Here is a 24,940-nt window from a genome sequence, read left to right on the forward strand (position 1 = left end):
CTTCTGCATTGACTTATTGATGGGGAAGCCCTAGTTGGCCTTTGGAGTGATTCCGTTAACTACGTTATGATGCATCCCTCTGGTATCCTAACTCTATGGCCCACTCATTTTGTTCCTATTCTGTGATCTGCAATCTAGCGCCGGTGAGAGAAAAGGAGATCACAGCTTCACCAGATTACCTGGAAATAGCTATTTACTGCATAGGGGTCTTCTTAATCGCCTGCATGGTGGTGACAGTTATCTTGTGCCGAATGAAGACCACGACCAAGAAGCCGGACTTCAGCAGCCAGCCGGCTGTGCACAAACTGACCAAGCGCATCCCCCTGCGGAGACAGGTAACAGAAAGTAGATAAAGAGTTTGAAGAAACTTACTCCCCTTTACCACCCAGCCAGCTTTTCCTCCGCCTTGATTTCCCCCTCTAACTTCTGTGAACTTCAGCACAGGGGGCATAGCCTGTTAGGAACTTAGAGCCTCAGATCACTGTGCTGCTCTGGGGTGGGTGGGTGGGGTCTAATTTTAAAGGAAGAAAGCACAGTAGGGTGCAAGTCAGAGTTGCTCTTAGGGAGGGGCAGTTTCTCTGGAAGCCCTGTCCTGGGGGTTGGTGGTAAGATTCAAGGACAGGAGTCTGTCGGAAGATCAGCAGTGTCTGGGATACGTTGCCTCTTTGGGAGCCAGGCTAGGATATTCAGATGGCGCTTTTGCCATGGCAAGAAAGAGACTTCCGTTTCCTTTGCTTTATTGTTTCAAGTAGAGATCAGAAATATACAGTTAGAAGGTTCAACTGAACTACCGCTTACATGAGAGTAGACTGCGGTTTCTTCTAAACTGGGTTTTGGCTGAATCTGTCTGGTTTTTAAAATAGCATTGTACGCTTATATAACCTTGCCTATAGGTTATAGGTGTGGCTAGCGATTCAGTGATAAGATTTTATGTATGTGCGTGCATGTGTGTGTGCGTGCACATGTTATAAACACATGTGTTCAGGTGCCTGTGAAGGCCAGAAGAAGGCGTCAGATCCTCCAGTGCTGGAGTTTCAGGCAGCTGACGGCTTCCTGACATGAGTCATGGGAGTTGAACTCCGGTCCTCTAGAAGAGCAGCAAGCCCTCATTAACTACTGAGCCATTTCCCCAGCCCCCAGATAAGATGATTGTTATATGGAACAGGGGGAAAGTTACCTTTAACCCTGAGCTTGGTCTTTGATGGCTAGCTTTGGGGGAAGTGAGGCTAGATGGAACCTTCACTGTGTCAGGAAACAAAGCCCTTCAAAAGTGGATGGGAAAGGAAATGTTTGACTTCTTCTCTGCTTGTTCATGGAGGCTCAGAGCCAGGGTGTGTGGATGCAAATCTTTCAGAAAGGATTTAGAACTTGATTCTGATAAGACTCATTATTTTTCAGGTAGAAATTGAAATGGCCCATACTGGCTGTGTCCCACTGTGCATCTTAGTAGAACCCGGAGATGTTTGTTAAGATTCATATTCGTTAGTCTTTGAGATTCTTATTCAGTAGATCTTGACTGGATCTGGAAGCCTTCATTTTAAACACTTCCTCAGGGGACACTTTTAAGAATCTCTGGATTTGACCTAATTCTACCTTCAGCTAGCAAGGTCCTTTCTGGTGAACAAGGTTCTAGAAGGAACTGGGAATCAGCTGGCCAGTAGTGGCTTTGACACAGGCCTGGCTGTTCTCAACCCTGCTTCACACTACAGGCTGAGCGGGTCCTGGTCAACTCTGGGGCCTCATTCCCAACAGGTATTTCTTGCAGAGGCTTGAGGTAGAAGCGTGTATCAGATGCAGCCAATGACCAACTGTGTTGAGTGTGGGGATCAAAGAGGCCCTGTGGGTTCCTTCTGGCCCTTGAGAATGCTGTTGCTACTTTGAATGACACCACTGTCATTTGTGGGACCAGAGAAGCAAGATGGGGCTGAAGTCAATTCCTTGCCCTGTGAGTTGCTGGGAGAGTTCGATCATAAGATAATTCTTACCTAACCAGGTACTTTAAGCCATTAGGTTGAATAGCCACCCCTTCATAGCCTCTCCTTATCTGTTATCCCTGATCATCCATCTTCCATGACATCTTCCACATTGTAACTATGGCACAGGGGGTATAAATAAAGGGAGTGATGTCCCAATCTCCATTATTTGTTTTTATAATAGGAGGAGCAAGTGAAATCTGTAATGGTGTAGTGAGGCCTTTGGCCCATAATTAATTCACCATTTTAAAAAATACATCTTTATTTATGTGTATGTATGTGTATATGTGTGTGCAGGAACTCTTGCGTTGCCAGGAGAGGGCATTGGATCCCTTGTAGCTAGAGTTACAGGTAGTTTTGAACTGTCTGATGTGGGTGCTGGGACTAGAACTTGGGTCCTCTGGGAGAGCAGTTAGTGCTCTTAATCTCTGGGCTATCTCTCCAGTGATAATGATGACACTTTTAAAGAAAACCCTTCTTACATTTTTTTTTGTTTATGCAGTACGTGTGTGTGTGTGTGTGTGTGTGTGTGTGTTTGCATGTGGGCATACACATGGCATAGCATGTCTATGGTGACCAGAGGACCACTTCCATGGAAGCCAGGGTCTTCCTCCACGAAGTGGTTCCAAGGAATCAAGCAGGTAGGGCTCTTGGTATTGAGCACTGTTACCTGAGAAGCCACCTTGTTGGCTCCAGCATCTTTTAAAGAAAAAGTCTCACATCGGCTGCCATGTTCTTCCTGTCGCTTCCTGTGAAGAAGGCAGCTGCCCCCGAGGTCCCCCGACACACACGTTCATCATGTTTTCCTCTCTCTTTGGCCCGATGACTGTCTTCCTTATCCATCTCCCCCTGAGCCCCCCCCCATTCTTCTAATATTCCCTGTGCAACCAAAGGGAAAATTTGGGTTTCTTCTCATTTCCCTCCTCTTTCATGCATTGTCATTCACTAAATACACAGCTTAAACCAGGCACCCAAATTAGTGCATGGGTCTAAACCAGGACTCTTGGGATGGGGTTGTAGCTGAGTGTGGAGTGTTTGCCCGGCCTGCCCAACCCCATCATCACCAATAATACTAATACTACTTACTAATACTTAATAGTAATATTAATAGTAATACTACTAATAATAAATCGAGCAGTTTCATGTCAGATAAAGCCTGCCCATTTACCATTGACTGCAAGGTCCTTTTGAAATATTTCTGCAAGTTCACGTTGTATAAGAAAAGTGTGTGGGTACCAGGCCCTCTGGATAAATAAGTCTCTGGGAGATAAATGGGTTGGAGAGGTGTTGATGGACCCTAGCATTTTCTAGAGTGTGCTACTGCTCTTCCCAAAGCACAGCCTACTGCGGGGAGGAGGAGATGTTTATCTTGTGTCTGGATAAAGAGGGTATTGGGCTGTGGCTGGAGGGAAAAGTCCCACAAAGGCCTGGAGATAGGTTAATGACAGAGTGCATACCACAGGGATGCCAAGCATGCCTTTTACCTGGCGACAGATGAGCCTGTAATCAGATGTCTGGAGGACGGGTGCTCCCAGGCATTCAGAGGCTGTGCTTCGTTCTGTGTTAGCCTGAGCTCCCGTAAGATACAGCTTCGAGTCCACGTCCACGTTTGATCTTCCTGGCCTTGATTCTTGACCTTCACAGCATGGAGACTCACAGGCTCTCTCCACGTGTTTCACCCTTTTCTTTGTTGCTGTGTTTATTCATGCTGCATTCGTGCATCCAGATGTGTAGGTGTGTGCAGATGTGTGCTGCGGCAAAATAATAACCTTAGGTGTCATTCATCAGATGTGGTCCATTCCCTACCCCTTTTGGTTTTTTCGAGGCAGAGTTTCTCACTCATTGGCCTGGAACTAGCCAAGTCGGCTAGGCTGTCTGGCCTGTGAGCCCCAGGGCCTGCTTTCTTCTTTTTTCTTTTTTTTAATGTAGGTCCTAGAGATTGCTTGCAGGTCAAGGAAAGCTATTTACCCTTTGAACCATCTCCTTCTCAGCCCTTCTTTCTCCTTCTTGATGTTTACTTCCCTGCCCTGCCCATGTTTAAAGCACATATTTCACTTTATGTTATTTTTCTGAGGCAAAGATATAGTGTTTTTTGTTTATTTGTTTTTAATTTCAAATTCTTTATAGCCTTTTTTTTTTAGTAAATATTGATTTTTGGGAGAGTTTTTGTATACTTTGATTCTTGGAGAAAGAAAAGTAACTTTATAAGCAGGTAGGAAACCTGTGGGATCTCCCTATAATGAGGATTCATCCGTCCCTTCCAAGGCCAGGACTGAACACTTTGTAGGCACCTGCTCACTTGCCTCTTACTTCTTGGTACTTAGGGTGTTAAATGGCTGTAGCCAACCCGGAGAAGCACCTTGTGAGCTGATTGGACCATCAGTGGCCAATGAGAAATGGTCTTTGTGTAGCCCTGAGACCCAGGGGAGGGATTTGCCTAGTTACTTCCACAAGTCCCTTGTCAGGGAAGTGTGGGTATAGAGATGGACAGAGGAAGCCTTGCTCAAGGCGGTGGGTGCCATGTTTGTTTGTTGAGAAGGTTTCCCAGGGTGTGTCAGCTTTTCCTCTGAAAGCTGGAAGCTTGCATAGGGCAAGATGGAGAATCAGCTGTTGGCTGGCCGTGTCCAGAGGAATCCATAGCCTATCCAGTCTCACAAGGGACTGTGGTGTCTGTTCCCAGCCTCAACCACTGACATGGGTAGCTGAGAAAACCAGAGAACTAAATTTAGTAATGCCTTTGAGGCATATGGTCATTAGGGCCGGGATGGAGGAACCCTTGGTTCCAGAGCTACTCTCAGGGCGATGTATTCATGGTCTTGGAGTATCCCAAACTCAGTGAACGTAAGTCCTGACTTGCTCACTGCTGGGCAGCTCGACACCATGACCTGGAATCTCCTTTGTGATGTATCAACCCAGTGCTGCAATGTACTGGTTCTCAAAAATATCTGGGTAACTGGATAGTTGTGGATGCCCCACGTGGAGTCTGCTTATTCATAGGAATCTCCTGCCTTCCTTGTCCTCCATTTGAGCCTGGCTTTTCTCTCAGCCTCTGAAAGACATGCTTCTCTGACCTAGATCTACCCTGGACTTTACTGATGAGGCCCAAGTATAATAGAATTTCTGGGCTAAGTGTTTTGTTGTTGTAGTGGGCTGTTCAAGCATCCACGTGTGGTAGGGACTGTTTAAGGAGAAGTCCGAGTAATTACCTAACTTTTGTTATGGGGGGGCTGGGAATCCACCCCTAAAGGTCTCCTGAAGCTTGGTGTGATGCAGGCCTTCTGCTTGGCCATAGGTAGAGATGTGTGGAGCTAGACTTCTAGCAGAATTTTGTGCTCCCTGGGCTTCTGTTCTGATGTGGAAGGCTCTGCCCACTGCCTGGGAGTCTGAGGGTGTCTCCAGTCGGCTATGGTCCAAGGCTATGTGTCAGTCCTCAGGAATAAAGACAAGCATGACATATTCCTCACCGCCTCGTCTTTGCTTCTGCCTACTCTGTCGTCTGTGAGGTCCCCTCTGAATGTTCTGCTTAATCCACAGTAAAGAGATGCAGCTATTTCTTGGTGGCCCTTTAAAAAGAAATGGGGAGAAAACCCACTTCCTCCCTTAATCTCCCACATGTACTATGGAAATATATGAAAAGCACACTGAGTTAAAAGCTTGATTTATGGCACGTGGTGAAGGGATCCCGCCATGTAAGGCAGCCGAGCTGGAGACTGGGAAGAGCGCACGGCTTTTTAAAAAGCCGCCTGCCAAGATTTGGGTGGGTGGGGGAAACCGTTTACTGAAGTGCTAGCGTTTATTGTTTGTAAGTGACTTCTAACAGTGGGATGGCTTTAAGCACATTGAAGGGGAAACTCCCAGATTGAAGTTTTCTAGATTAAGGACCGAAGACTATCTGAGGAGGTAAGTTATAATTAAAAAGGAAAGAAAAGAAATAAAATCAGCCCTCTGACGGTTCGGAGGAAACGAGTGACTTTCAAGGTGGGCGGCGGGGCCTCGATTCATAGGGAAGGAGCCCCTCAAACACGGAGGGAGATGCTGCCAAGCCCTCCAGACAGGTTGAGTTTCTGAGGAAGGGGAATGAAGAGAAAGCCAGTTATACTTTACGGTCCCACAGGGGATTTTAACAGTATAGTAAAATGCATGAAGATAAAATTAAGATATACCTCTGTAGACAGCGAGAGCAGGTTCTGTATGTTCAGACACTTTGGGTATTTTCTTACCCTTTCTCTCTCTTTGTGTGTGTGTGTGTTTTTTTTTTTTACAAAGGTATTTCCCAGGCTTGTGCACTGAATCTGAATCTGCACTTTATAGTGAACAAAACTCCCCCACATAAACACAGTTTTATACGTTAGTAGCAAGGGCTACAGCAAAGACTGTCAAGGTTTTTTCTTCCGTGTTTTTTAAATTTTTTTTTTCTGTTTTCCATTTTGAAACATGTTCACATTAAAACCTCGTGGAAAGGCTCTGTTGCAGTGTGTGTGTGTGTGTGTGTGTGTGTGTGTGTGTGTGTGTGTATGGTAAACTTGTGCCACAGGGTTCTGGTGTTCATTCCCACTGGGTCAGAGGTTCTCCGTAGAGCAGTTCCTGTTAGACCAGATGGTAAATCTCTCCAGTTTGCAGTAGCCCCAAAGTCATATTCACCAGCAGGACTGTGTTACCCCGTAGCTTGCCTTCCTCTGCCTTAGGATTGTCCCCTAACTCCTACATCCTTTGCATTTCTTCCTCACTGGAGCCCCAGGCCATCCTGGCTGGCAGCTGAGGGTCCCATCTCACGAATAAGATATGCAATTAAAGTGTATCCTGTCTAGCATCAGAACAAGCCCACACAGCGAGGCACTCTGAAGAGCTATGGCTGGCCCAGCTCAACAGCAGCCGCTTAGCTGCTGTCTTCCTGCTGTCCTGCTAGCTCTGAGCTGGGACTGAGACCGCCCGAGACTCACACATAGTGCGGGTTGTAACTGGAAGTCAGACCTGGGACTCTGATCTTAAGTACCCAGTGCCACTGAGCAGGATGCAGCCCACCAGACCCAGGGCAGCTTGGCCTTGGATGGTCACTGGGTTTGCACACTGAAGAATGTGGAAGCATCACACAGCAGCCTAGTGGCACAAGAAAGGGGCGAAGGCACAGATCTAGCTATTTTCTGACTGAAGTCTATATTTTTCAAACCTCTACCTTCCTTTTTCTCTTTGCTCATGCTTATTTTATTCCAAATGATATTTTGGTTAAAGAAAGAACTTCTGCTAAAACACAAAAGGGACAGAAGACCATGGTAATAAAATCTCAATGATATAGAAAGTTCTGGAATAAAACCTGTATCCTCCTCTGCTCTCCATTCTGGATCTCTCTCCTTAAAAGGTGACCACTGCTAGCCTTAGATATCCTTCCGGAAAAGCCTGTAGTAGCATCCCCAGGGTGAGCTCTGACTCCCAGGGACAAGCCACAGAGGCTGCGATGTGCCACTGGCTTCTGAACATCAGCACCATTTAGCACTGTGGTTCCCCCGCGATTTCCCCATTAGTGTTTCCTCCTCTCTGTCCTAGCAGTCTGTGTGCACTCCGTGGATCCTGACAGTTCCGTTCTGGAACTCCAGGGTCCTGTGATGTGGGCCCAGCTGATGGTCCTGTGAAGACCATGCTGGCTGCATGCGGCAGCCTCTGCTGGCTCTTTGCTCTCTGGGGCCTATCCCTTTCTTTCCTGAGCTGATGCTTACTAATTTGACTGTGACTTCTTGCCTCTGATCCTCTGGCATGAATTTCTACTACAGTAAGCGAAATTTTTTTTTTTTTTGCCTGTTTGTGTGGAAGTACTACCAGAAAGATCTCCAAAAATAATTAAATAAAAAATTGCACACTCTTTGTGAGAGTAACCTATGACCCTGATTCAGAATAAGTCAGGCAGGTGATTCCAGGGAAGCGCTGTAGGCCAACCCCATTCCAGAATCTTCTGAGTCCCTTTCCTGTGGATGAAGCTCGTGATACTTTTGTGGCCAGTGGAAAGTAGACATTGTGATGTGGTCAGAGAACTGGCTTCTGGTGCAGCCTGCAGATGAGACAGCTCACCACTGGAGGTTGGACGCCACACAGACCGTGAAGGGGGTTGGGAGTCTTCCTCCTCATGCTCTGGGTGAGGCTCTTACTTAGCTGCTCCCACCTGGTGGCTTTAGTAGGGAGCAAGGGGAATGGATTCTAGAGGAGCTCACATGTTTCCTAGCTCAACTCTTCCTGCTTGCTTTTACATTTGCCTTTGAGGTTGAGGCACTTGGTAATGGCTCTCTATTACAAAATTATCAGTCCTTTGATTCCTTCTTTAAAAAAAAATCAATTTTTGTCATGCTGCAATGGGTAAAGGCCCTGTCTGCATAGTAAAATTTAGATATAGATTCTCCTAGGGGGCTGGTGAGATGGCTCAATGGGCAAAGGTGCTTGCTGCCAAGCCCGATGATCTGAGTTCAATTCCTGGAACCTATGCGGTAAAAAGAGAGATTGGCTCTCAGAAGTTGTCCCCTGACCTCCACACAGATATGCAAGCAAACACACACACACACACACACACACACACACAGATGAACTTTTTCATTTAAAAAAATAATCACCTTTCCCCTTCTGCAAAGACAACTTCAGAAGGTTCAGAAATGTCCCCATGTATATTTTAAATGATAATAGGATTTCACGCCAAATCTCAATCCTTGATTTTAATATTTTCTCTTTTTTTTCTTTTCTTTTTCCTATTTTTCCCCTCTCCAAATAGGGTTTCTGGGCTTGAACTCACTATATGGTCAAGGATAACCTTGAACGTCATTGATTTTAATACCGTAGGCGCCTTTTTCACTTCTGTTGAGGGTGGCTGGGGTTTACCAAGAGCAGACGGGCATAACAAATGGGACAGTCCCAGGAACAGCATAGGTCCTTGGGTTCCGCTGACGAGAGTCTAGGATCCACCTGTGAAAGTTCTTTTGGCTTCATCTTTGCCAGTTGGGTTGAGGAGGCGTTTGTGTGCCCAGCTGGGGATCCCCAGCCATGCCATGGACGGAAGCCAGGATGGCTTGGGGTGATGCCTGGATGGTGCCCGTCTAAGCTCATATTCCGTGTGTCTTTGGCCAAACCCTCAGTCGTGGTCTAGAATGAAGCAGTGCCCAGCAGCCCACAGTCAGACCAAGGCTTGTGTAGTCATACCTGGGCACAGCCTTCACATGGATTCTGCGTAAATTTTCTTTCTCAGGGATCAGTCAAGGGGAGACGGTGTGTTTAAGAGATAAACACTGTGTCTGGCCTAGGCTGATACAGATCAAGGGAAACGAGAAAGTCACTTGGTGGAAGCCCTGTGTGCTGCCAGGTGAGAGAGGATTCTTCCTGCGTGGTGCTGTGTGACGGTGTCTTTCCCTCAACTCTTGGTCTCATGTGTTCACTGCCCTGCCTACTGAAGAAGCTAAAGGGACAGGAGCCAACCCATTTTCACTACATGGCCTGGGCATCATCAAGTTTGAGAAGGACTGGGGACAGATGAAGAATGACCTCCCAGTGCCTGGGCCTTGAGTTTCCTCAAATGAAAGACCTTTGAGTTCCCAGAATGCCTTTCCCATGAGTCCCCAGAATGCCCTTCCCACGCATATGTACCTCTCTTTCCTTGAGATACCCTTTTTACATTCTGTAGGCAAAGGCAGCGGAGATCTCATCTGCCAAGTGCTTATGAATCCCTACTGCCGATTCAGTTTTGGACGTGCTTTTCTTTTATGGTGCTGGAAATGGAACTTAGAACCTTGCACACGCCTGGCCAGCGCCCTGTACTTGGGCCCAGCCTTTGTGTTAGTGAATCTCCGGGGCAAAGCATCAGTTTGTGGCCTGAACAGCACTGAGGAAATCTTCATGCAGGGCTCTGAACGAAGAAAGGCCAGAAGACAGTAATGGCGCCCATGGGGTCTGGCTGCACATTCTTAAGTGGCTGTCTTTAAAAATTAAGATGAGAAGGAGAAATACCATGATTAAACTTCTATAAATATTTTTTTGTGAGGAAACCCGATCTTTCCAGTGACTCTTCATTTTGGTCCCCCCTCCTTTTTTTTTTTTTTTGCCTGATTCCTTCCCCTTTCTTTGTAAGAACTGATGCTCTGGCTGGGTCCCAACTCACCTCTAGGCTTCCCAGGTAGAGCCAGGATTACATCTGCCTCTTTGCATTTTGTATCCAGGTTTCGGCTGAGTCTAGCTCCTCCATGAACTCCAACACCCCGCTGGTGAGGATCACCACCCGTCTGTCCTCCACGGCAGATACCCCAATGCTAGCAGGGGTCTCCGAGTATGAGTTGCCAGAGGATCCAAAGTGGGAGTTCCCCAGAGACAAGTGAGTATTTCTGCACATAGCCCCAGTGTACGCCTAGCTATAAATGGGAAGATTGGAGTGACATTTTCTTTCCACAGCCTGTAGCTGCAAAGGTCTTACTCTGACATTGTCAACAGAAGTGAGATTGTGTTTCTAAATAACCAACTCCTAGAAAAAAAAGCATTTTTAAGAAAAAAATTTTTTAATATTTCTTTTGTAGCAGAGCTACAGGGTCCTGCCTAGTCACCAAACAAGATGGCATGTGGTCATCATTGTTGAAGTTTCTAGACAATTCAAACCTAGTCAGATGGAACAGCAGTGGAGTTGTACAGACTAAAACTTCTGGTTACTAGAAATTGCCTTAAGGATCTGGGATTTTTTTTTTTCGTTGCTGCTATTTGGTTTTGCTTTGCTTTTGGTAGTTATTAATGTGATATTTGGCTGAAAATTTTCAAGTCTGGCATATGATACCTGAGTTCTATGATCTATAATACTTTTGCTTTTTGGTTGATAGGGAGGTATATAGTTATATGTCGAGGAACAAGGTTGCCATGCAGGCTTGCACAGGCATTTCTGGGAGCTGTTTTGTCTTTTTGCCCGGGCTGAATAACTTCATGTAATTTGGCCTGTGCCTAGGCTAGATTTGAATCCCAGTTCTGCCAGTCAGTGGCTGGGCAGACCCAAGGGATTCACTCAGTCCTCCTGATCTCTTGCCTATAGAATGAGGGTCACGGTCTACTCCTCCTGAGACTGAGCACAATGCTGGGTTGTTGGAATCTCTCATTTTCACTTGTGCCCTGGTAATCGGGGCCCTTTTGAACCGCAAACTTCAGCAAGATGGTGTGTTTAACAGAGCTGGTGGTGCAGATGGTGGCCCACCAGCCTCTACCCTCTAGGTAGGGATCAGCCCTGGCGGCTTTCTTCTTGTAGGAACAGAGTCGAGACAGCTTGAGAGTCGCAGAAGGTGGAAAAAATGGGCTCTTGCTGCATCAGATACCCGGGAGTAAGCTCTCGGCTTGCTTACAAACATCTAGCCCCCCATCCTGACCTTTGCAGTGTCTTCCTGAGATTATCTGTTGTATATTTAACACACATACTGTGGGTGTGTGTGTGTGTGTGTGTGTGTGTGTACAGAGAGATTCAGGAACACAAAGATGAGATTTCCTGAGACTGGATGGCTAGTTCTGATTGGCAGGGGAAGGAAGCTTGAGCCTCACCTGGGTCTTTGAGTCACGCAGTTGCAGCACGTTGGTTCCCAATTTTGTCAGAGATCCTTACATACATCCTAATCCAGGGCTAAGTCGCTGTCTCGACAGTCTTCAGTTTATGTCAATGGAAATAATTTCCTGCTTATTTGTATACTGTGCTGAAAGGAACATTCCTTCATCCCTCCAGGGAATGTTTATTGGACATTTTTACTGGTGAGGTACCAGAGAAAACACAAAGAATGGTTTCTTTAACCTGCAGACTTTTGATGGAGGAAGAGATGTTGCTCTTGACCCCTGCCAGCTCCCTAGCTATGTGTGACTGCATAAATAGCTGGGTTCGTGTGCACACTCCTGTATATACAAGGCTGAGTTGGAGAGTTGTGCTCGTATGTTAAAAACTTGCAGCTTTCAGGTTGAGTCTGTAATTTTGGCCACCTGTGACAGCAGTCAATAGCGGGAGTCTATGTTGTCCAGCGACTCCCACTCGGGGGTACCTACAGTGTGGAAAATCTGAGCCCTGTGCGTTTCCAAGCAGTGTTTAGCACAAATGTAGGTGGAGCAGATTTCCAATGAATGAAGGCTATTTAGAAGCGGTTTATTAGATTGGAGGCAGAAGTTACACAAAGAGAGGGTTGTTATGCATGTAGTAGCGGGGCAATAGGGCATAAATTAACCATTTTCCAACGCAAATGTTTATTTTCTGCCAAAATGTTCAATTTAATTTTATTTCTGGACTGAAAGGGGATGCCCTTCAGCATGGCATGTGCTGCCCTCCATTTTTTTTTCTTTTTTGAGCTTTTGAAAATATTGTGTGCTTACTGTAAATGCTGTGTTCTGAGGATGGCTCAATACTTGGCTGTACTGTGCTTATATTAAAAAGGGAAAAAAGCCCACTCAAACTGGAGAGCCATCTCCGTGGTTAAGAGTGGGTACTGCTCTTATAAAGGACCAGAGTTCAGTTCCCAGCACCCATGATGGGCGACTCACAACCTCCTGTAGCTCCAGATCTAGGAGACCTGATATATCTGGACTCCATGGGCGCTGGCACTCACATGTGCATACCCCTCCCCAGAAACACACATAGACATACTAAAACATAATAAAAAACAAATCTAAAAAAATAAACAAATGAAGATTAAAAAAACACACTCAAAAGTGTTCCAAAGACTTCCTATGGAACACCTAAAACAATATCAGGCTGTTTATCGGACACACATACAACTTTTGTACTTAAAAATAGCATTTGTGCCCTTTTTCTTTCTATTTTCTTCCTTGTTTCTATTTTGGGTAGTGATAAGAATTTCTAAACTTTTGCCAAAAGAAAAAAATATCCTGCCCATTTTCAAGAAGTTACCTTCAGTGAGAAACTACAGGTTCTTTAAAATGAGCTGAAGACCCTACCCTGTAGCTTCGACCAGCAGCGTAACCATAAAATCCCCTGCTATTGCATAACATTCATTTGAAAGTGGCCCCTTGACAGGGACCACAAATAAGAGCAGCCTTTCACATTTTTTTTTTCTTCCTCGGCTCCATTTTAAATCACAAATATTTAATTGGCTCAAGACCAAAGCTCCTCACAGTTGGCACGCAGCGAAGCTGACCACCTTGCTAGCAAGGACACCTTCCATAAAGAAAAAGAAAACAAATCAAGAGCGCAAATGTGAAATTTAATAGCTGCTCCGACAGTAATTGACGTTCTGGAAAAACGTCACTAAGAAAATACCCCGTGTGGGCATCAAAGTCTCATTGGTTCCATATGCATGCCTCTGGAAGACTTTTATATTTAGTTCTGGAATTTCCCTCCCCGTGCCCCTCAGCCAGCCGCTCTGTGCTAATCCCCTATTTACGCCTTTAGGCTGACGCTGGGCAAACCCCTGGGGGAAGGCTGCTTCGGGCAAGTAGTCATGGCTGAAGCTGTGGGAATCGATAAAGACAAGCCCAAGGAGGCCGTCACCGTGGCTGTGAAGATGTTGAAAGGTGAGTGGGTGGATGGGAGGGCAGGGAGGACCCGCAGTGATGAACGTGAACTCTGCAATGATGTGGGGTCAGAGAGCACATACTTGACCTGGAGGCTGAGGATATTTCAGGATAAATGAGCATCTGAGACAGAGGGTTTACCTTAAGCTGTGTGTACTTAAAAGAAAAGGCAGTTTATGAACAAGTGGTAGCTTGCTGGGTCGAGTTGTTGTCTGACCGACTCTTAATAAGAAATCCTGATTCTCCTCTCATGTGTACTCATGGGCTTAGAAAGTTTAGGGGTTTAGGTGGGAATTGATATGGTAAATTGGTACCCAGACTTTAACATACAAATGAGAGGTAGATGTTGGAGTGGGAACAAGGGAGGGCCAGGGGACAGAAAGCCACATTAGTCAAAATGTGGATCCAGAGAGTCACTTAGAAGCCGAAAAGGAACAAAAAGGAATGGAGCGGATGCGGAATCTCAGGGACATGTTAATAATAATTCCTGCATATAGATGTCCTTTTTTCCAGCTTGATGCCCAAGGAACTTAAATTACCTTTAACTGTTAACTTATCCTTGCATGGTATTCTTTTATACGAAGAGTTAAAGGGAAAAGTCACATTATAAATTCTGTTGTTGCTTGACACTCCCCTGCCTCAGTTTTTATGTCTTCGCTGATTAGATGGAGAAATATTCCTGGTTCTAAAATTCAACTCCATGGTGTTCTAAGTAAGAACCCTTGAAGTTATCATGTTGATCATCATGACTAAGAGGGACATCCTGGGAGCTGGGAGAAACCAACCGATTTATGATTCACGTTTCTAGATGATGCCACAGAAAAGGACCTTTCTGATCTGGTGTCAGAGATGGAGATGATGAAGATGATTGGTAAACATAAGAACATCATCAACCTCCTGGGGGCCTGCACGCAAGATGGTAAGTAGGAGGGGGTGTGTGTTTTCTGTCCACACACAGCATTGCTGGCCAGAAGGCCTCATTGAGAAACAACTGGGCTGTAGGGTTTCTGCTCTTAGGGCATCTCAAGGGCATCTATTCCCATCCAACATGTAGTGCACACCTATCCCAGCACTCAAGAGGCTGAAACAGGAGGCTTACAAGTTTGGTAGCAGCCTGGGGTACATAGTAAGTCTGTCTCAAAAATGCAGAAAAGTAGAGGCTGGGAGATAGTTCAGTCAATAGAGTCAGTGTTCTTGAAAGCTGAGGACCTGTTGAATCTGTATTTAAAGTTGAGCTCTTACGATCCTAGCACTGGGAAGATGGAGAAAGGTGAATCCTAGGATTCACTGCCCACCAGCTTAGCCTTCTCAGTGAGTTCCTGGTCAGCGAGAGACCCTGTCTAAAAAGCATGACTGTCTTCTAGCTGCCACACATAAGCACACATACCTGCATGTGTCCTCACATGCACAGATACAAACAAACATATGCACACAGACACGCATATATATTTTTGTAAAGATGACTTCTCTTCTATCCTTAGGAAGATGTTACCAGCCACAAGTACACAGCATGTCTGTGGCTGCCCCTGGGGGCATGGAAGGTTGGACATGGGGACTGTTTTGAAAGGGCTTTCTTCTGATGCTTTTGTTGTGTGAGGACCCGAGAGATTTCTTAAAATAAGGCCAGTCTGTTTTGCTTGAGAAGTTCTTCCCTTAAAACGAGTACTGAGGAATCCTGTCTTGCTCTAGGCAGCAGATGGCTGAGCTCTCCAGAATAGCTTCCCAGAATGAAAGTGGAAGGAAAGAGCAGTCTCCCCCAGGGGGAACACTTCCCTGGGTGCTCGCAGGAGTGCCTACTGGCGCTTTGGAAATCAACTTGACAGTAATTAGTAGACCTGAAAAATGCTTGTGCAGCTTCTTCTTCAGGTGTGCAGGGATTGGAACCTTCTTTTCCAGAGGGCAATCGTAGATATTTTAGACTTCTGCAGACCTGTGGTCTCTGTCACAAATACTCATCGCTGCCATTATATTGGGAAGTCAGCCCTTACGCGACAGAAACAAATGGGCATGGCAGTGGACAATAGACTGATATCAGGCAGGATGTGGCTTGGGGACTGCTCTTTCCAGCCCTGGAGTCTACACTATTGCTCTGGCTGTTTGAAGCCATCTAAATTCTCATCTTTCATTTCATCCTACAAACTTAATATTTATTTATCATTACAGTATATGTGTATGTGTGCATGCTCTCTCTCTCTCTCTCTCTCTCTCTCTCTCTCTCTCACACACACACACACACACACACACACACAGAGTGGCTCAAGGGAACTGGAAGGACCAGGCTTCTGAGAATTGTTGCTTTTCCAGGAAGACATGGAGCAGTGATGGGGCAGTGGTTTTCAGCCTGTGGGTCACAACCCTTATGGGAGTCAAATGATCCTTTTACACGGGTCACATTATCAGATACTTACCACTGCTATTCCTAACAGTAGCAACATTACAGTTATGAAGTAGCAGCAAAGACAATTTTCTGGTTGGGGTCACTACAACCTGAAGAACCGGATGAAAGGGTCGCAGCATCCAGAAGGCTGGGCACCACTACCATAGAGAAAGAAGGGCACTGACAGGAAGGTCCCTCCAACTGTGTCCTTTATTTCTTTAAACCCTTGAAGTTATCATGTTGGTCATCATCGTTCTGGGGAGGTTAGAAATGGAGGTCTATTTTTATCCATGCCTTTCTGCTAAAAAAAAAAAAAAAAAAAAAAGTGAGGATTGTTGCTGAGTGATAGACTACTTACCCAGCACTTACCTCGTGCGCCCAAGGTTCCGGGTTCAATCCTCAAACACTGCAAAACCACAGTGGGTTGCAAATGACTAAAAATTTTGCTGGGTCACCCTTTGCCTTCGGTGCCTCAGGGAGCTTCTTTTCTCTGTCACAGGGCCTCTCTACGTCATAGTTGAATACGCCTCCAAAGGCAACCTCCGGGAGTACCTCCGAGCTCGGAGACCACCTGGCATGGAGTACTCCTATGACATTAACCGGGTTCCTGAGGAGCAGATGACCTTCAAGGACTTAGTGTCCTGCACCTACCAGCTGGCTAGAGGCATGGAGTACTTGGCTTCCCAAAAAGTGAGTCCTTCCCCCGTCCTGCTCGGTTGGAGGCAAAAGCTAGTTAAGAGGCTTTGAAGAAGCTGGGCCGTTCAGACATGTTCTTTTGCTTGATCAAGTCCTTGCATGTGTCGTATGCCTTGGAAAGTATTTGTGGTTTTATTCATGTTCTAGTTTAATGGACTCTCGAAAGACCAGAGCAGCCTCAGAGACTCTGAACGGCTGCAGGAGAGTGGGCTCTGTGTCGAGGCGGGCAGGTGGGGTGCCCCTAGGCTGCTAAGGCTTCATTTGGAGTGAGCCTGGGGCGTGGACCTGGCTGTGAAGTAAGACCGATGAGCTTGATGTGGAATTAAATGGATCTGAGAACGGAGACTGAGCCCAGGAGTAGCCCTGACATTGAGAGTCTGGGATTTCTGTTTATTTTGTCTCCTTCGGTGATCCTGTGGTCAGAAATTGGCCAGGTCCCCTGAGGTGAATGGTTGGCATTCCAAGCGAACCACTCACAATGGAACTCTAAGCATTCCAGTTATTCTAGAAGCTGTTGGGCAGGTGCTCAGCGTTTTCATGGGTGTTTCCGAGGACCTAGGACACCCTTCCTCAACCCCACACTCAGAGGCAGGGCACAAGGGTGCTCTGTGGGCAGAGATGGGCTCGGCTCCTACCTGGAATGGAGCTGGCTGCAGTTCCCTTGTCCTTAGCTTCTCTGGTTGCCAAAGACAAAAAGATCCCCTGGAAGGGTGCGCCTCTGTCACTCTGAGCCTGGGCTGCCTGAAGAGTCATAAATCTGGATTCTACAGCCTTGCTGGTGTCTAGAGTAAAGGAGGTGACCTGTGTCGGATGGTGCAGGTGGCAGGGATGCATGTCCCTGAGCCCTCTTCTCCATCACCTGGGAACACGGCTTAGAGTTAGCCTGTGCTCAGTTTCACTTTGTTTTGCTTTATTATTTTTTTCTATTTTCTTTAGAGTTTATAGCTTATAGAACCTATGTTTTCTTTTTTTTTTTTCTTAGCAACTATAAAACCTCTTGACGTACAGGTTTTTAGAAGCCAAATTTGAGCAATTTTGAGTCCTGATTTTATACATGTATATGTGCCCATTGTGGGGAGGGGGTTGCCCCCGAGAAAATCTTTGGTATCAAGAAACAGACAGAGAGATCTAAAATGCGGGACAAGATGCTGCCTCAGAATATTTGCATCATATCGGTTTAAAATATCCTGGAGGAGCTGGGGATGTTGTAGAATGCTATTGCCCAGCATGCATGAGGCCCTGGGTTCTATTCCAGCTTTCCATAAACCACACGTGGTGCTACAGACCCATAGTTCCAGCACTTGGGAGGTCGAGGCAGAAGAATGGAAATCCAGGGTCATCGTCAGCTAAGCATCAGATTTGAAGCCAGCCTGGATGACACGAAATACAGAGATAAAGAGAGACACACACACACAGGCAGAGGCAGACAGAGAGATTGATTAAAGAGGCTAAAGAGACAGAACAACCACGTGCAGAGGTGTGACAGACTCCCTCTTTGGAGTGGGAGGTGAAGGTCAGATTTTACTGTAAGTTACTGACACTTGAACATTGCTATGTTCAAGTTGGATTTTGGGGTAACCCTGCATTGTATTAAGATGGGGGATGCATAGTTGGGATAGCTCTTGCCACAAATTTTTTAAGAACACCAGAGTTAGAGGTTTAGGGTGAGTTTTTATAATATTTGCTGTACATAACGAGACATGATCTAAATGAAGCCCAAGTTTGTTTGTTTGGCTGTTTTCTGTGAACCTTATTCACATAGCCAAAAGGTACCTTTACATAGTATTTGTAATGATTTTGTACATAAAACAAGGTTTTATGGTCTGGAATTTTCCACTCATGGCTTTCTGTCAACACTACAACGTTAGGAAATGTTGAGGAACCAAGACGTAAAGTAACCGTGATACTTGTAGCTCACTTCTAAAGTGATCAGCAATAAAAACAAGCAGGTTGTGTGCTTGCACGTGAGTGCATGTGTGTGCCTGTGTCATTTTTGTGTGTATGTGCATGCATGCCTGTGTGTACAGGTGTATGTATATGCATGTATGTGTGTATATGTGTGTTTGTTTTCAGTGTGTGTAGGCTGCACGTGGAGTAAGCGAATGAGCATCATAAATCTGGCCGATGTGCACAACCATGGCACTATTTCACCTTGAAATGTTTGAACTATTTCACATGGAAGCCTGGACCAGACAGTTAGCCTAGTAACTTCTCTAGGCTTGGTCGCTGCTGGGCATCCTCCTTGATGGGAGACGGGGGAAGTGTTTGTATTGAGCAGGGCTTGTGACTGATACAAAAGTGGTAGAAGAGCCTCTTCATTTTCTTCAGCCCTGCCTCGAGATTCCACTGAGGGCTGTTCTCTGGACTGGGGTGGCCAGTGGGGTGACCAGAACACGTGTCATCCTTGATTTCTTGAAACAAGAGTTATGAAAAAAAGTGTCAATAAACGTAGAATAAAACGGCGACATAGATAAACAACTTGAAACATTGTGAGAAAGCCCTACTCATTCAGGGCCTTACAGTGCCAGGCAGGGATCCTGGGCTTGACCCTTAGGGACTGTGCAAAGCTATCAAGGGTGAGTATTAGGGTCAGGTATGTGCTTTATAGTTTGCCCCTGTGTGGCACATTGGAAATATCGAGTTCCTCTATGGGTCAAACTTTATCAGATCCTAAGACGCGGAAAGAAGTTGGTAGTTGGAAGTTGGCACATTTTACTGTCATATAGTGGGATGATTAGGCGAGGGGAAGCAGGGTGATTAAAGATAGCTCCTGATGCCCAACTTGAGAAACTGAATGGCTGTGTAGCTTCCCAAAGTGAGGAGGACCTGGGAGCCAGGAGGCAGGTCAGGAAATAATTTCAGTAGAAAATACAGAGCTCACATTGGAGAGCTGGTTAAGGGAAGGTGCCAACCAGGAAGCCATAGTCTGGAACTCAGCCCTGAGAGCCACACATCTTTTAGGCAGCTGTCATTATGGTGGTGAACTGTGGGGAAGCTGAGGCAAGGGAGGCTGAGAGGCAAGGAAGTCACTCTTGGATGCCCGCAAAAGGATTTCTGGACTGACGTTGAGGTCAGCTGTGTAGCCCTGCTCAGAGTCGGGGGAGGGGCTGCTCCGTGTGGCCACAGAACTGGTGGTGGTTCCGCACTACCCTAGTGTTGTGGACTTGAGACTTCTTGGTTTGCAGCCGCTAGGTAAAGTGGAACAAGGGCTGTCACATCAACTTTGCCAAGGGGGATTGAGTACATCTGGGGGCTGCAGAAGCAGTGGGAGTAGGTTGTCCTTACAGAAATATGATGACCTTTGTAGTTGCTCTTATTACTAATTGCCAGCTACCTCTTGAGAGCCTACATCAGCCAGACACAGCGAGGCAAACATCTGACATCATGTGCATCATGGGTGCTTCAGGTCATCCACCATAGATAGGCTGGAATCCCTGTATGGAGGAGGGTGCCAGGGACAGCGAGGGCATGGTCGGGATGCTGTGTGTACAGGTAGGCAGAATCACTGTCTTCTGGGATGAGACCTGTATGTCCAGGGGTCAAAGGGGAAAGGACTGGTTTCAGACCTGGCTCCCTTGGGTCTCTGCCAGCCACTCTCTGACCTTGGGGCTTTCCCAGTTCTCTCCGGATGCAGGCATATCAATAGAGTCTCTGCCCCAGGCTGTGGATAGTCACCCTGTGTGGCTGGCTCCATCAGTTTGCAGAAGGGCCCAGGGTAAATGCTTCTGTGTGCCTTTCTGGTTTGTTGTGTTGTTTGTAGTATTGCTCTGAAACCTCTAGCTTATGCCCACCTACAGTGACGGCTCTGAAGAGGGATGCAAGGGTCCTGGATGAAGGTTTTAAGAAGGCTTCCCTTAGGAGGTTCTCCTTCTAGAAATGAAGGGCAAGTTCTAGAACGGGAAAGATGAGGAAGTGGGGGAGTGGTGGGCCTCAGAGATGCAGTTTGTAGAAGGTGACGAAGAACTGCTGGTGTCCCAGAACTCTGAAGGCAACGCAGTGGACAGTTTCTGGGACAGATGTGTATACCCAGCTCAGTGAGTATCCAGATGAGGCACCGTGACTGACCTCAGGCCGCTGTCATTTTTGTGTGGGTTGGAGGTGGAGCTAGACAAGGAAAGAGACAGTATGGCTCATACAGTTAACTAGATAGCACTGAGTGTATTTTTGCTTTAAAGTATTTATAAAAATCCTTGCTATTTCCAGTTCTAGGATACTAATTTTATTTAAAAGAAAGCTCCACATCCCCACCTATGACACCCATGTCATGGGTCACCATGAGAATTAGATAAGGTGACATGTAGTCCAGCACCCTGTCTTCATCCAGGGCCATTGGGCTTCCTTTCCTTAAGAACCTGTGAGGAAGCTTCCCCAGGGCCTTCATTCTGTTGACAGTAGGGACTGTAGACTGGAAAACAACTCAGACTTCTGTGTGGTGGGATTTGGCTTACCTTTAATTCTTTTCTTCTTGAGTGCTGATTCCCCATCTTCTGTTTGGCCCTTGGTATTTCCCAGCACCCTAGGCTGTAGAGTGAGCATGGTGGTAGCAGTAGCCTAAGGCAGCCTCTCTGTCCCGGCCTCATGTGTGGTCGGAGCCCCCTGCAGGGGAAGCCAGATTCCTCTGACCACTCAGCCTGCCAAACACAGAGAACACATGTCAGCGGGAGCACACACCCCACCAGGAGGACTTGGCCCGGGCCTTGGAAGTTGAATATGAAAAGGCCTCCAAATCTGCAATGCACTCCAGCCCAGGCAGAGCTGCAGGCAGCCCTGGGAGCTCTCACATTTCCCACTCCTAGTCTGGCCAGGGACATGCAGACTTGGGTGGCTTGCTGCTTCCTCGACTCTGATCTTGGCCCACCCACGCATGCAAATGAGCACGGGATGCTCGGGCGTGGGCGAGGGCAGAGTTAAAATAATTCCTTATTCATGTTTCAGAAGCAGCTAGGCTTGTTCCATTTTTATGCGGTCATTTCATGGAGAGCTTGCAATAGGTCATTCCCAGTTTGCTCATCCAGTGGATGGAGTATCTCTGCTTCCTGTGATCGTTAACCTTGATTTGTCACCTATATAAAGGCATTGGAGAGTGATGCTCGGTTCTTTGTACCACATCTCTGCTAAAAATAGAGGTGGGTGGTCAGGGGTCCTATTTGCCACATATCTTAATGAAACTGTAGACAGTTAAAGTACTGGTGAAACACAATAGCTTTGGAAGGCCTGGCCTTCATAAATAACAATGACCAGACCTTCCTAAGGCCGTGGTTAATGTTGGCACAGTGCATTCCCCATCAGATGTATCATAACAAGCATAGAAGTGCCAGGTCCTGATGTAGGCACAGACACAGTTTTGCCTGTGCACAGACTGCACCGAGAATGTGGATAGATGGACCGTGGCTGGGCAGTGAGCCAGGGAAGGACATGCTGGGCTGCGTCTGAAGCCCATAGTGTGTACGGTAGAAAAGGGGAATCCAGAAGCCTTTGGGCAGAAAGCACAGCAGTCCCCAGAGGTAGGGGAAAGGCAGTGAGCACAGCCTAGCCTCAGGGATAAGCAGTGGAGGGCAGGACTTTGAGACAACTGGGAGCTGGAATGATCAGGACTTGAGTGTAGAGTGTGAACCTTTCTGTTTAAGGACCAAACAGGATAGGAGTCCGGGGAGTAGCAACGTTGACTCTGAGATGTCAAGAGGGCATTACTTTCGGTGGGAATGTCCCAGAGTGACTGGACAATGGGTCTCCCAGCCTCAGCAGAGGCCAGGAGGGAAGGAGGGGTTTGCAACTGCTTTATGTAGCTAAGAATTAGTGCCACGAGGATAGTAGAAACACAAAGTGCGTAGTAGTTTCTTTGCTTTGAGGGAAGGGGAAGAAGAGAATCAAGCAAGAGAGAGAAGACAGGGGAGGCTGCAGAAACAACACCATCTCTAGAAAGAGACGTCTACAGTGTCCATCTGCAGGGCGGGAAGAGTGGGGGCAGTAGAGGAGGCCAGTTGGGTCTAACAGTGAGCATGGTCCTCATACAGCCTAGGCAAGGGTGGGACAGACACCACATAGGGAAAGGAAGGACAGACATGACAGAAGTAGACCTTGCCAACATCAAGTGTTTGTAGGACATGAGGTCCCACTGTTAGAGAACGGACCATGTGATGAAGAAAACAGTGGAATTTAACCCCGTCACCCGCAAGTTGGGCTTTCGCAGTGTTGCACTCAGAGATTTTTGCTTGGTATCTGATGTCAAGTTTGTGTGAAGCTGCCAGAGACACCGGTGTTGTGGAGCATTTGCAGATAAAAGAGAATGGGCTTATGTAATCACCCTTTACTTTCGAAGATGATTAGGGCCTTTGTTTGCTTATTTAAATTAGACTGAGTGATTATCATGCTGTGTTTGGGGCTCTTGACAATGTTAGTCAGCCTGTCAACTTTACAGCCCAGCATGCCTCTTGCAGTTTTCTGCGCCCAGTTTCGACTTGGGGGATGTTTTCTGTCTTGCAATTTTCTTTTAAGAGTCTATTTTTCTTTTGATTCTTAAAACACACTGGGATTGTTTCTCTCTCTTCTTCCTCAATCGCAGTGCATCCATCGGGATCTGGCAGCCAGAAACGTGTTGGTAACAGAAAACAACGTGATGAAGATAGCAGACTTTGGCCTGGCCAGGGATATCAACAATATAGACTATTACAAGAAGACCACAAATGTGAGTGTGTGACGTCACACTGGGGGCGCGGCAGGGGAGATTGCCGAAGGTTGCCAAGTTTATCATGGGAGAACCCTGGGGGCTTCCCTCCGTGCTACACGTTCTGTTGTTTTTTGCTTAACTCTCCATCAGCCAATTTAGGCTACATCTGAGATAGGTTTAGTATATATGAAGCACTCTTTTATATGGAATAATAGTCAGTAGCCTCCATGGCTTTCTGTGACTCTTTTAGAAACCTTCATAACTGGGGGATGATGAGATGGCTCAGCTCTTAAAGCAAGGAGCAGAGCTTTGAAGTCTGCTGGGCTCATTTCGCCTAGAGATTGATTGGGGTATGCCTGTGCCTAGGGAGATGGGTGATAATGAGAGCACACGGAGGAGCACTTTGACACGATGCATCTTAGCCGGTGTGTACAGAGCAAGCTGGAGCTTATTTCTGCCCTTAGTGGTAAACTGACGAAAGCCATTAGAAGGCCATCTCTTCATTCAGAGGCAAGGGAGCATATGTCACCCACCCCTGGGTGCTAGATGGGAGTTCAGCTTCGCAGCCCATATTCAAATCAGGCTGAAGTAGGGAAACGAGGAAGAGACAGGGCCCTAAATCTACTTCTCAGACCTGGTTCTTGGAACCAGCCAGGCAGTCCTGACTTGAGCTGGGACCTTGGCTTTTCTATAGACAAGCAAATGGGTCCTGTGCATGCCACTGCAGTAATTCCCTCTTCATGCCACCAACACAGAGACTTGTGTCCTAGGCGCCACCATCTACTTACACACATGCGGGAAGGCCCTCCAGGACCTAACCAACTGGTGTAGTTCTTGAATCCTTTATTTTAAATTTTGACAGCATTGGGAAGCCAGGTGTGGGAGCTCAAAAGCTGAGGCAGGAGGACTGCCAATAGTTTGGTCCTACCCTAGGTTAATTGTAAGTGGCGGGCCTGTCTGGGCTACAAAAATGAGACAGTATTCTTACATAGGGCATGACCCTGTTGGGCCTTCTGTGGTACTCCTGTAAAACCTGGGGCTTTCTACATTTGTTTTTTTGACAGGGGCGACTTCCAGTCAAGTGGATGGCTCCTGAAGCCCTTTTCGATAGGGTTTATACCCATCAGAGTGATGTGTAAGTAGCCTCTGTCCTTGGCTCCTCTAAGGGTTAAGCTGCAGAAATACTTAGGTTCCACATGCTCATAGAAGGCATGGGTTTATGGGAGGTTGGTACCCAGTGTTTGGTTACTGGTCTGCCTGCCATCCTCTGCTGCCACGTGGAAACGCCATGTGCCCATTGCAGGTGGCAGATACTCACTCACCACTTCAGTCAAGTGGGTGGCATGCGCTTCACTCCCTCAGCTGGGCCCGGAAGTGCACAGGTTCATTTTAACACTCAGAAGGATTCCAAGTTCAAGACCGACCTAGACCTACATCTAGCAAGTTCCAGGACAGCCAGGGATATGTATCACAAACCTATGTTTATAAAAGTTAGAAAGGAGAGAAGGCCCTGAGCCCTTCCTAGTTAGGTTCTATGATTCTTCTGTGGCCCGGGCTTGTTCAGAGAGGCCGGTGCTGGAGGAGGCGTGGTCAGTTTGGATGAGCACACATCCGCTCGCTGTGCTTGTTTTAAATTTTGAAGTCTTATCTTAGCCTCTGATAGCATTCTAGAAATACAATGGAAGTTACATATTTCTCTGATGAATCACTTAAGCTACTGTTAGAGCC

At 46.7% G+C, this 24,940-nt stretch overlaps 1 protein-coding gene across 13 annotated transcripts in view; it reads left to right on the forward strand.

The window, feature by feature from the left end:
* The window catches only part of Fgfr2 (fibroblast growth factor receptor 2), a 103,559-nt gene that overhangs the window by 70,026 nt on the left and 8,593 nt on the right, over window positions 1-24,940 (forward strand). For 7 of the 13 annotated variants that reach the window (XM_087908384.1, XM_087908382.1, XM_087908383.1 and 4 more), the window contains 7 exons: window positions 139-341; window positions 10,157-10,308; window positions 13,351-13,472; window positions 14,281-14,391; window positions 16,349-16,539; window positions 23,108-23,230; window positions 24,277-24,347. In XM_087908384.1, the coding sequence (XP_087764510.1) occupies window positions 139-341; window positions 10,157-10,308; window positions 13,351-13,472; window positions 14,281-14,391; window positions 16,349-16,539; window positions 23,108-23,230; window positions 24,277-24,347 (973 nt within the window). The remainder of the gene's footprint in view (window positions 1-138; window positions 342-10,156; window positions 10,309-13,350; window positions 13,473-14,280; window positions 14,392-16,348; window positions 16,540-23,107; window positions 23,231-24,276; window positions 24,348-24,940) is intronic. The other 6 variants (XM_048455123.3, XM_048455124.3, XM_085693183.2 and 3 more) reach the window with 1 other exon arrangement.

This window comes from Myodes glareolus, chromosome 7 (genome assembly GCF_982192425.1).
Source record: "Myodes glareolus chromosome 7, mMyoGla1.1, whole genome shotgun sequence".
Classification (NCBI taxonomy): domain Eukaryota; kingdom Metazoa; phylum Chordata; class Mammalia; order Rodentia; family Cricetidae; genus Myodes; species Myodes glareolus.